The sequence below is a fragment of the Sapajus apella genome, unplaced genomic scaffold (assembly GCF_009761245.1).
Source record: "Sapajus apella isolate SASKATOON/1434 unplaced genomic scaffold, GSC_monkey_1.0 scaffold130, whole genome shotgun sequence".
NCBI classification, from domain to species: domain Eukaryota; kingdom Metazoa; phylum Chordata; class Mammalia; order Primates; family Cebidae; genus Sapajus; species Sapajus apella.
The window spans coordinates 2,840,847-2,852,469 of NW_022437070.1; the positions used below are offsets into that span (position 1 = coordinate 2,840,847).

General features: G+C 52.2%; 1 protein-coding gene across 3 annotated transcripts in view; it reads right to left on the minus strand.

The window, feature by feature from the left end:
- Positions 1-8,507, minus strand: part of RELB (RELB proto-oncogene, NF-kB subunit) — a 41,442-nt gene extending 32,935 nt beyond the window's left edge. Inside the window, exons 1-3 of one of the 3 annotated variants that reach the window (XM_032262688.1) lie at positions 8,264-8,498; positions 6,923-6,970; positions 1,620-1,628 (exon numbers count right to left, since the gene is read on the minus strand). In XM_032262688.1, coding sequence (XP_032118579.1) covers positions 1,620-1,628; positions 6,923-6,970; positions 8,264-8,369 — 163 coding nt within the window. In that variant the 5' untranslated portion in view covers positions 8,370-8,498. Of the gene's footprint in view, positions 1-1,619; positions 1,629-6,922; positions 6,971-8,263 lie in introns of all 3 variants that reach the window. The other 2 variants (XM_032262686.1, XM_032262687.1) reach the window with 2 other exon arrangements.
- Positions 8,508-11,623: the final 3,116 nt, after the last annotated feature.

Below are 11,623 nucleotides of genomic sequence, written 5' to 3' on the forward strand. Positions count from 1 at the left end.
AGCCTCCTGAGTAGCTGGGATTACAAGCACGCGCCACCATGCCCAGCTAATTTTTTGTATTTTTAGTAGAGACGGGGTTTCACCATGTTGACCAGGATGGTCTCGATGTCTTGACCTTGTGATCCACCCGCCTCGGCCTCCCAAAGTGCTGGGATTACAGGCTTGAGCCACCGCGCCCGGCGTGTTTTCTTTTTTTTTTTAACAGACTGGGTCTTGCTGTGTTGCCCAGGCTGGAGTGCAGAGGCTATTCACAGGTGCGATCCCTCTACTGATCAGCACAGGAGTTTTGACCTGCTCCGTTTCCGACCTGGGCTGGTTCACCCCTCCTTAGGCAACCTGGTGGTCCCCCCTCCCGGGAGGTCACCATATTGATGCTGAACTTAGTGCGGACACCTGATTAGCATAGCACACTACAGCCTAGAACTCCCCGGCTCAAGTGATCCTCCAGCCTCAGCCTCCCAAGTGGCTGGGACTATAGGCACGAGCCACTGTGCCTGGCTTAATTGATTTTCTTTTTGAGACAGGGTCTTGCTCTGCTACACAGGCTGCAGTACAGTGGTACAATCATAGCTCACTGCAGCCTCAACCTCCCAGGCAACTTCCAGGCTCAGGTGATCCTCCCACTTCAGCCTCCCGAGCAGCTGGGACTATAGGTGCACACCACGATGCTCAGCTAATTTTTAAAACTTTTGTGTGGTTAGGTGCGGTGGCTCACGCCTGTAATCCCACCACTTTGGGAGGCTGAGGGAGGCAGACCATGAGGTCAGGCGATGGAGACCATCCTGGCCAACATGGTGAAACCCTGTCTCTACTAAAAATACAAAAATTAGCTGGGCATGGTGGCACGTGCCTGTAATCCCAGCTACTTGGGAGGCTGAGGCAGGAGAATCACTTGAACCCCAGAGGTGGAGGTTGCAGTGAGCCAAAATCACACCACTGCACTCCAGCCTGGAGACAGAATAAGACTCCATCTTAAAAAAAAAAGAAAAAAAGAAAAGAAAAGAAAAAGGCCGGGTATGGTGGCTCATGCCCATAATCCCAGCACTTTAGGAGGCTGAGGTAGGCGGATCACCTGAGGTCAGGAGTTCGAGACCAGCCTGGCCAACATGGCGAAACCCCATCTCTACAAAAACACAAAAATTAGCTGGGCATGATGGTGGGTGTCCTTAATTCCAGCTACTTGGGAGGCTGAGGCAGGAGAATTGCTTGAACCTGGGAGACGGAGGTTATAGTGAGCTGAGATCAAGCCACTACCATCTAGCCTGGGCAACAGAGCAAGACTCCATCTCAAAAAAAGAATTTGTGTAGAGATGGGGTCTCCTTATGTTACCCAGGCTAGTCCTGAACTCCTGGGCTCAAGCAACCCTCCTGCCTCTGCCTCCCAAAGTGCCAGGATTACAAGCATGAGCCCCCACAGCTCCCTGGCCTGCTGAGTGTTTCCAAGTGTCACTCACTGCTAAGTACCTTAGGAACATGACTTTATTCAAATCCCTCCACAGACCTGGAAGTCACACAGTGACACCTCTCCCCCACCCCCACTGAACAAGGAAGGCCAAGACCCCCTTCTGCAGGCACTTGGGTCCCTCAGCCTCCCCGCAAACCTGCCCTGTGATACTCACCCAATTCATCTGTGGAAGAAAGAGAAAGAGAAAGAGAAAGGTGAGGTCCAGAAAGTGGTCACAACTTTTCATCTTTTAAGACAGATTCCCCAACCCTGTCCCTTCTGTGACCCTTCCGTCTTCCTCCATCCTGGGAAACCCTGGGCTCTCACTTGCTGGGGCACTAAACCTCAAACCTCGTCTTCCGTTTCTGGGTTGCCCTCCCTTTAACCTCTAATGTTGGGGTCCCAGCACCAGGGTATCCTCAAACTAAGCTAAATGCCTCCCAAACAACATGTAGACCAGGGATTATGAAGTCCTTTTGGGAACCCATGAGAAAGGGGTCTCTTCTCCAGGAAAAAGTGGATTCCCAAGATTCTAAACAAATTCTGGGTGTTTTCCCTCCCTTAAGTCCACCCCAGTCCCCTGAAGGTCATTGTCTGGTGTTTAAAGATAAAGAAGGTGGCCGGGCCCCATGCCTCACACCTGGGATTACCCAGCACTTTGGGAGGCTGAGGTGGGCAGATCACTTGAGGTCAGGTGTTCAAGACCAGCCTGGCCAACAGGGTGAAACTCTGTCTCTACTAAAAATACAAAAATTAGATGGGCGTGGTGTGGGCGCCTATAATCCCAGCTACTCGGGAGGCTGAGGCAGGAGAATCGCTTGAACTCGGGAGGCGGAGGTTGCAGTGAGCCGAGATGGCGCCACTGCACTGCAGCCTGGATGACGGGGTGAGACTGTCTCAAAAACAAACAACTTCTGAACACGGTACAACAACAACAATAACAAAAGCAAAGAAGCCGACCTGAACCCGAAGCCTTTGCTCTGTACCCCAGCCCTATCCTCCCACAGTGCCCACCTGAAATCCCAGATTCACCCCTGCTTCCTGACGGAGGAGGTACAGTGATGCCGGATCCTCAGGGAAGCCCCTTTTCACCTCCCCAGGAAAGCTCATCCCTTGACAGAATCATGGAGGAATCAAAACCAACCTCCCATCAATCCACAGACAGGACAAGGGGAAGCCCAGAGGCCACCAGCGAGCCTCAGGATCACACAGCAAAGGAAGGCGGCTGCAGCCCAGGGTCCCACCCAGGGCTTCGTGCGCTGGTCTCTGGCTGGGGATGTATTGACGTGGACCTGCTCCACTGCCAGATCTGTCCTTCTCCTCTGCTCTCAGGGAGTGGCTCCTGGCAGCCAGACCTTTGCCCCTTGAAAGGCAGTTCTCCTGTACTCCTTATCTCATGAGATCTCTGAAGCCAGTAAGGTGCCAAGGTCCCCCTACTTGGCAGATGGGGACACTGAGGCTGGCAGAGAGGAAGGGTCATTGGCAGGCCAACCTCAAGTCACTTCAACTGGGAAAATCCTTCTCAGGTATCTGTGCTAGATGAACCTGGGGACCCAAAGACAGAGTTAGCCTTGGACCCTCCAGAGGCTCCCGGGCAGTAGGGGGAGACTGAGTCCTGGTCAGATGTGGCTAGAGCTCTGGAGTCACCACCTCTGTTCAAATCCTGGCTCTGCAACTTGCTAGTTGTGTGGCCTTAAGCCTATTACTTCACCTGTTTGCTCCTTGGTTTCTTCATCTGTAAAATGGGCACAATAATCATGCCTAACTTGTTGGGCTAAAATAATTTTTTTTTTGAGTGAGAGTCTCACTCAGTCGCCCAGGCTGGAGTGCAGTGGCATGATCTCTGCTCACGGCAACACCCACCTCCCAGGTTCAAGGGATTCTCCTGCCTCAACCTCTTGAGTAGCTGGGATTACAGGCAAGTGCCACCACGCTCCGCTAATTTTTTTATTTTTAGTAGAGACTGTCAGCCAGGATGGTCTCAATCTCCTGACCTTGTGATCCGCCTGCCTCGGCCTCCCAATGTGCTGGGATTACAGGCCCTATTAGCCAGGAAATCATTCATACCTCTGCTCAAATAGCAACTCCCCATGACGCCCGACATGGACTTGCCACAGTTCAAGGGCAGCCAGGATGAGCTACGTAAGAGCAGATGTGAGTGCAGAAAATTGACTATGTATGTGCTGCCTCAGGGCCTTTGTGCAGGCTGGTCTCTGCCTGAATGCTCTTCCCCTAGTTGTTTGCATGGCATGACCTCCTCCTCCTTCTTCAGGTCCTTGGTCATGTCGTAACCTAGACAACTCTTCCCCGACCACTTTATTCAAGAGAGTCCCCTGATCCCCCACGCCACTTGTTACTCAAAATTAGGTCTCTTTATCATTTTCTTTTTTTTTTTTTTTTTTTTTGAGACGGAGTTTCGCCCTTGTAACCCAGGCTGCAGTGCAATGGTGTGATCACAGCTCACCGCAACCTCCGCCTCCTGGGTTCAAGTGATTCTCCTGTCTCAGCCTCCCAAGTAGCTGGGATTACAGGCATGCACCACCATGCCTGGCTACTTTTGTATTTTTAGTAGAGACGTGGTTTCACCACGTTGGTCAGGCTGGTCTTGAACTCCCAATCTCAGGTGATCTGCCTGCCTTGGCCTCCCAAAGAGCTGGGATTACAGGTGTGAGCCACCACACCCGGCCCCCATTCTGTCTCATTAGTTCTGGTATCTCCACCCTGCTGTTAAATATCACTGACCCCAAGATTTCTTCATAGCCCTTATCACATTTTATAATCCCGTATTTAATTTAATGTTTGTGTGTCTGCCTCCCATCTAGGTAGGGAACTCCAAGGCCAGGGCTGTCGTCAGCACTGCTCAGCACATGGCCAGGTACAGATCAGGCGTACAATAAATATTTATTGAATGGATGACATCAGAAATAACTCTCATTTGAAATCAAAGATCTAGGTCTTGAACCAGAAAAGTCTTGGCTTTGGCTGGGTGTGGTGGCTCATGCCTGTAATCCTAGCACTTTAGGAGGCCAAGGCAGGTGGATCGCTTCAGGCCGGGAGTTCCAGACCAGCCTGGCCACCATGGCAAACCCCCGTCTCTACTAAAAATACAAAAATGAGCTGGGTTTGGTGGCACATACCTGTAGTCCCAGCTACTTGGGAGGCTGAGGCAGGAGAATTGCTTGAACTCAGGAGGTGAAGGTTGCAGTGAGCTGAGATTGTGACACTGCACTCCAGCCTGGATGACAGAGCAAGACTCTGTCTCAAAAAAAAAAAAAGAAAACTCTCAGCCTTGTTCCTGCCCAGAACCACCGCTTGGGCAGTGGCTGTCCCTGATGCCATCCTCCCTACACTCACAGACCTGTTGGGGAACTGGCCTCACCTCTTCCATGGCCAAGCCAGAATGGCGTCCATCCCAAATCCCAAGATGATACCGCCAGAGAAAAGCCCAGACCCAGCTAACTGCAGCCACTGAGTATTCACAATGACAGGACTATCCCTGCCCTCTAAATCCCAGCAAATGTATATAAGAAAAAAGTCATAATTTGGTCGAGATTCTGCATTTCCTTTTGAATGCAGTGAATTTTGGCCAGGGACTTTATAGACTAGTAATTCTTAGCATCACTTGGGAGCTTGCTAAAAATGAAAATAATTTCTCATCCCAAACCTACTGAATCAGAAACTCGAGAGGTGGGGCCTGACATTATTTTCATTATTATTTTTTTTTTTGAGACAGAGTCTTGCTCTGGAGCCCAGGCTGGAGTGCAGTAGTGTGAACTCACCCAGGCTGGAGTGCGGTGGTGCAATCTTGGCTCACTGCAACCTCCGCATCCTGGGTTCAAGCGATTTTCCTGCCTCAGCCTCTTGAGTAGCTGGGATTACAGGCACTCGCCATTATGCCTGGCTAATTTTTGTATTTTTAGTAGAAATGAGGCTTCACCATGTTGGCCAGGCTATAATTTTTGTAATTATAGTAGAGACTGGGTTTCACCATATTGGTCAGGCTGGTCTTGAACTCCTGATCTCAGGTGATCCACCCGCCTCAGCCTCCCAGAGTGCTGGGATTACAGGTGTGAGCCACCTCGCCCAGCGGCATTATTTTTGTTTGTTTGTTTTGAGACAGAGTTTCACTCTTGTTGCCCAGGCCGGAGGGCAATGGTGTGATTTTGGCTCACCACAACCTCCACCTCCTGGGTTCAAGAGATTCTCCTACCTCAGCCTCCCTAGTAGCGGAGATTACAGGTGTGTGCCACCACACCTGGTTAATTTTATATTTTTAGTAAAGATGGGGTTTCTCCATGTTGGTCAGGCTGGTCTCAAACTCCTGACCTCAGGGGATCTGCCCATCTCAGCCTCCCAAAGTGCTGGGATTACAGGCGTGAGCCACCACGCTCGGCCAACATTATGTTTTAACCAGCACTCTCTCAGTGAGTCTGATGCACACGGTTTAAGAACCACTGTCTGGCTAGGTACAGTGGCTCACGTCTGTAATCCCAGCACTTGGGGAGGCCAAGGCAGGCAGATTACCTGAGGTCAGGAGTTTCAAGGCCATCCTGGCCAACATGGTGAAACCCCATCTCTACCAAAAATATAAAAAAGTAGTGGGGTGTGGTGGTTGGCACCTGTAATCCCACCTACTCAGGAGGTTGGGGCCAGAGAATAGCTTGAACCCAGGGAGGTGAAGATTGCAGTGACCCAAAATCATACCACTGCATTCCAGCCTGGGCAATGGGACAAGACTCCATCTCAAAAAAACAAAAACAAAAACAAAAAAAAACAGTCTGGGCATGGTGGCTCACACCTGTAATCCAAGCACTTTGGAGTCCAAGGCGGGTGGATCACCTGAGGTCGGGAGTTCAAGACCAGCCTGACCAACATGGTAAAACCCCGTCTTTAAAAAAAAAAAATTAAAATAAAAAACACCAAAAATGAACCACTGTCATAGACTGTTTAGTAATAATTATTATCATTATTATTATAATACCACTAACAGTTAACACTTATTGAGCCCTTACTGTGTGCCAGATACCGCTTGGAAAGTGTACCTGTATCAATTCATTCAATCCTCTCAATCCCCCTGAAACAGAGGCACTGTTGTTCTGTCCATCTTACAGATGAAGAAAACTGAGGCCTGGACTGGGGAACTGACTTGCAGACACTCACACAGGGAGGGGCGGTGACAACAGCATGTAAACCCCAGCTCCAAAGCCCAGGATGGCAGTGATTACCTTCTAAGCCACAAAGAATCTCTAAAGAAGGCTTCTCGGTTGGATGCGTGGTTAGTTTTACCTGTCATGCTCTTAACAGTCCGATAGGTAGGAAAACCTAGGGCGCCCATCTCAACTGGCAGGGAGGCATGCAGCCTGTCAGGGGAAAGCTGAGGTGGACCTCGGTGAACCCCCTAACAGAGACTTCTCCACGGGGTCCTCCCAACCCCATCCTGCACGTGCGGGTGGGCAGGGATGGTGGAGGGCTGCTCACCTGTGGTCCTGGAAACGGAAAGCGAGAGCGAGGAGAGGTCGGGGGACCCTGCAGAGAAGGAGGAAAGTCTCAGGAGGTGATGGAGGGCAGCCAGGGGACCAGAGAATCTCCCAAGCAAGCCCCACCCTTTCCCCTCTTAGCCCCTCCCCTCTGGATCAGGCCCCTCCCCCTGATTGCCCACTCGGTCTGGCCAGGCTTCCTGGCTAAATCATGGACAGGTCCTGGCCTTTAGTTTCTGTCGTTCATCTCACCCTCATCACACTCAGGGCCTGCTCCTTTTCTCCCTTAAAGTTGGACCTGGAGGGGACCCCTTCTTAAGCTCAGTTAAAAAAGCCCCCATCCCGCTAGGGGCAGTGGCTCACACCTATAATCCCAGCATTTTGGGAGGCCGAGGCGGGTGGATCACTTGAGGTCAGAAGTTCCAGGCCAGCCTGACCAACATGGTGAAACCCCGTCTCTACTAAAAATACAAAAATTAGCCGGGTGTGGTGTCAGGCGCCTGTAATTCTAGCTACATGAGAGGTTGAGGCAAGAGAATCACTTGAACCCGAGAGGCAGAGGTTGCAGTTAGCTGAGATTGTGACACTGTACTCCAGCCTGGGCAACATAGCGAGACTCTGTCTCAAAACAAAAATCGAAAACATCCTCCTCAATAATAATAAAAAAAAGTAAACAAAAAAAATAAAGCAAAAAACAGCCTCCTCTCAGGGTCACACCGCTTTTTATTTTTTCAATGTCAAGGCCCCGCTTCTCCGTTTGGAGGCAAGCCCCACCCTCTCCTTATTCTCTGTATCAGACCCCGCCTTGCTTTTTTGGGTAACAGGCCCTTCCCCTCCTCTCGGCCAGAGTCAGGCCCGCCCCTTCCCCTTCTTTCGGCCAACTCAGGCCCCGCCCCCTTCTGGACCTCACGGCCAGGCCCCGCCCCCATACACCTCCGCGTTGGGCTCTGCTTCCTTTTTTGAGGCAGGGCCGGCCCTCTTCTCGTAGTCCCGGTGGGATCCCGCCCCTCTTCTCCCTCTCGGGGCCGGGGCTCGCCCCCATGTCCCCCAAAAGCAGATTTCGCTCCGCCTTCTCTGAGTCAGGCCACGCCCCCTTCTTTGCCTCAGGGTCAGGCCCCGCCCCCTCTCACTCTACAGCGGGACGCCTTGCTCGAACCTCCGGCCGGACTCCCTCATCACCCTCTGCCTCCTTCCTACTCCCAAATACAGTGTCTCCGGAACCCTCTGCCCCCGCGAAACCCCTAGACTCCCGTAGGAACCCCCACACTACTCCGGGACTGCCGGAATCCCCCCATCTCCAGCCCCGGCCCGGACCCCTCTCCTGAACCCCAGCGCCGCTTACCCAAGGCCCCCAGCTCCGACGCAGCGGGCGGTCTGGCGACGCGGCGACTCGGCATGGCCCGGCCAGTGGAGACGGACGGCCCAGAGGCCCGGCCAGACCGAAGCATGCACGCGGGCAGGCCGGGCGGCCGGGAGGCACGGTCCGGTGGACGATCGCGGGTCGAGCGAGCGGCGCAAGGGCTGGGGCTGCAGGCCGGGCAGGACGCGCGGCGCCCCGGGCTGCGCGGGGCGCGGGGCCGGGCCGGGCGGGCGGCGGGCGGGGGCGGGGCGGCGGAATTCCCCGGCGCTGCCGGCCTGCGCGCTCATTGGTCCGTACCCCGCCGTGACGTCACGGCTGGGGAACGGGAAAACCCCCACGCGTCACGTGGTCGCGGGGGCGGGGCCGGCCGGGAAAGGGAGGCTGGGCGCTCAGGAGGGGTTGGGCAGGCGTCGCTGCCCATTGCTCTGGACGAGACAACTGAGGCCTACTTGGGACCATCACGCCCTACCCATTGAGCAAGCCGGGAAACTGAGCCGCTCCCCGCCTTGGTCTTCCAGTGGGATTTGAACCTGCCGTTTTTCGGGCTGGAAGGGGAGCTTCAGGATCGGGAGGTTTGCCAATGCTCTACAGCTGCCATCCGTAATAATGACATCTCGGAAACCTCCAACGCCTCAGTTTCCTCAACCGCAAATTGAGGATAAAGATATTTAAGGAATAAAGCTTGCCTGTCAGCTTCAGAATTTCTGTTTTGTGCATTGCTGTATCCCCAACGCCTACACCAGCGCCTGGAACACCGTAGGTGCCCAATAAATGTTTATTGTAGGCCGGGCGCGGCGGCTCACACCTGTAACCTCAGCACTTTGGGAGGCCGAGACGGGCGGATCACGAGGTCAGGAGTTCGAGACCAGTGTGATCAATATGGTGAAACCCCATCTCTACTAAAAATACAAAAATTAGCCAGGCATGGTGGCGCGTGCCTGTAATCCACCTCCTCAGGAGGCTGAGGCAGGAGAATCGCTTAAACCCAGGAGGCAGAAGTTGCAGTGAGCCAATATTTTGTGCCACTGCTCTCCAGCCTGGGCGACAGAGCGAGACTCTTTAAAAAAAGAAAAATGTTGCCGGGCGCGGTGGCTCAAGCCTGTAATCCCAGCACTTTGGGGGGCCGAGGCGGGTGGATCACGAGGTCAAGAGATCGAGACCATCCTGGTAAATATGGTGAAACCCCGTCTCTACTAAAACTACAAAAAATTAGCTGGGCATGGTGGCGCGTGCCTGTAGTCCCAGCTACTCAGGAGGCTGAGGCAGGAGAATTGCTTGAACCCAGGAGGCGGAGGTTGCGGTGAGCCGAGATTGCGCCATTGCACTCCAGCCTGGGTAACGAGCGAAACTCCGTCTCCCAAAAAAAAAAAAAAGAAAAAAGAAAAATGTTTATTGGATGAATGCATGGATGTTTTATTTATTGGTTTGTTCCTAGGCGCAGCCCCTGAAAGTTACCCATAAATAGCCCAGAGCGCTTTGAGCTCAAAAGCTCAGTGATGCAGTCTGCGAATGGCAGCAGTGTAGCCTCCGTACACATCCTGAGCTTTGTGCCCAAGCCCTGAGCTCCCACCAGTGCCAGAAGCATATGATAGGATTATTGCAGAAGAGATTCAGGCTGAAAGAGGGGCAGCCATTTGGCTACATCACATTCCTAAGTCCCCCATATCCCTGAGAACGACTAGGTGATCTATTAGGTTCTAACTTGAATGCCAGGCACTCTCGGACCACAGAAGCAGGGTTTGGTGTCTTTCCTTTACATGTATAAAATTTGGGTGTTCTAGCGGGGCATGGTGGCTCACACCTGTAACCCCAATACTTTGGGAGGCCGAGGCAGGAGGATTGCTTGAGCCAGGGAAGTTGAGGCTGCAGTGAGCTGTGATCCTGCTATTGTGACTACAGAATGTTCACAATAATCCTGTGAAATATATGTTGTTATTTATCCCCACAGAGCAGATGAGAAAACAGACCCAGGGAAATTAATTTGTCTAAGGTCACACAAACTAATATGACACAAATATTTAAAACATAAAATTCTTAGAACAGGACCTGGCACATGTGAGTGCTATATACAAATGTGAATTTTTTTTTTCTTTGAGACAGGGTGTCACTCTGTCAACCAAGTTGGAGTGCAGTGGCAGGAACACAGCTCACCACAGCCTCAACCTCCTGGACTATAGAGATCTTCTCACCTCAGCCTCCAGAGTAGCTGGGACTACAGGCACACAGTATCACATCTGGCTAATCTTTTCTTTTCTTTTTTGAGACCGAGTCTCACTCTGTTGCCCAGGCTGGACTGCAGTGGCAGGATCTTGGCTCACTGCAACCTTTGCTTCCCGGGTTCAAGCGATTCTCCTATCTCAGCTTCCCAAGTAGCTGGGACTACAGTTGTGAGCCACCATGCACAGTCTGTTTTCTATTTTTTTTTTTTTTTTTTTTGAGACGGAGTGTCGCTCTTGTTACCCAGGCTGGAGTGCAATGGCGCGATCTCGGCTCACCGCAACCTCTGCCTCATGGGTTCAGGCAATTCTCCTGCCTCGGCCTCCTGAGTAGCTGGGATTACAGGCACGTGCCACCATGCCCAGCTAATTTTTTGTATTTTTAGTAGAGACGGGGTTTCACCATGTTGACCAGGATGGTCTCGATCTCTTGACCTTATGATCCACCCGTCTCGGCCTCCCAAAGTGCTGGGATTATAGGCGTGAGCCACCGCGCCCGGCCCTGTTTTCTATTTTTTTGTAGAGAGAGGCTCTGTTGCTCAGGCTGAGCTACTGCACCTGGCCAAATGGCAACTATGAACATCATTTTATTTAATCCTCATGACCATCCTGTTATTAGACCCACTATACAGATGGGAAACTGAAGCTCAGAGAGATGAAGTCAGTTGCCTGAGGTCACACAGCTGGTGAGCTGAGACTACAGGTGTGCACCACCATGCCTGGCCTAATTTTTGTGGTTTTTTTTGCAGAGATGAGGTTTCAACATGTTGTCTAGGCTGGTCTCAAACTCCTGGGCTCAAGCAATCTGCCCTCTTCGGCCTCCCAAAGTTCTGGGACTACATTTCTTTCTTTTCTTTTTTAAGTAGAGACAGGGTTTTACCATGTTGGCCAGGCTGGTCTTGAACTTCTGACCTCAGGTGATTAGCCCATATCGGCCTCCCAAAGTGCTCGGATAACAGGTGTGAACCACTGTGCCCGGCCCTATTGCTTTCTTTTTTTAAGAGATGGGATTTTGCTATGTTGTCCAGGCTGATCTTGACCTCCTAGCTTCAAGTGATCCTTCTGCCTGAACCTCCCAAAGCGCTGGAATTACAGGCATGAGCTACTGTGCCCGGCTCTTCAATTT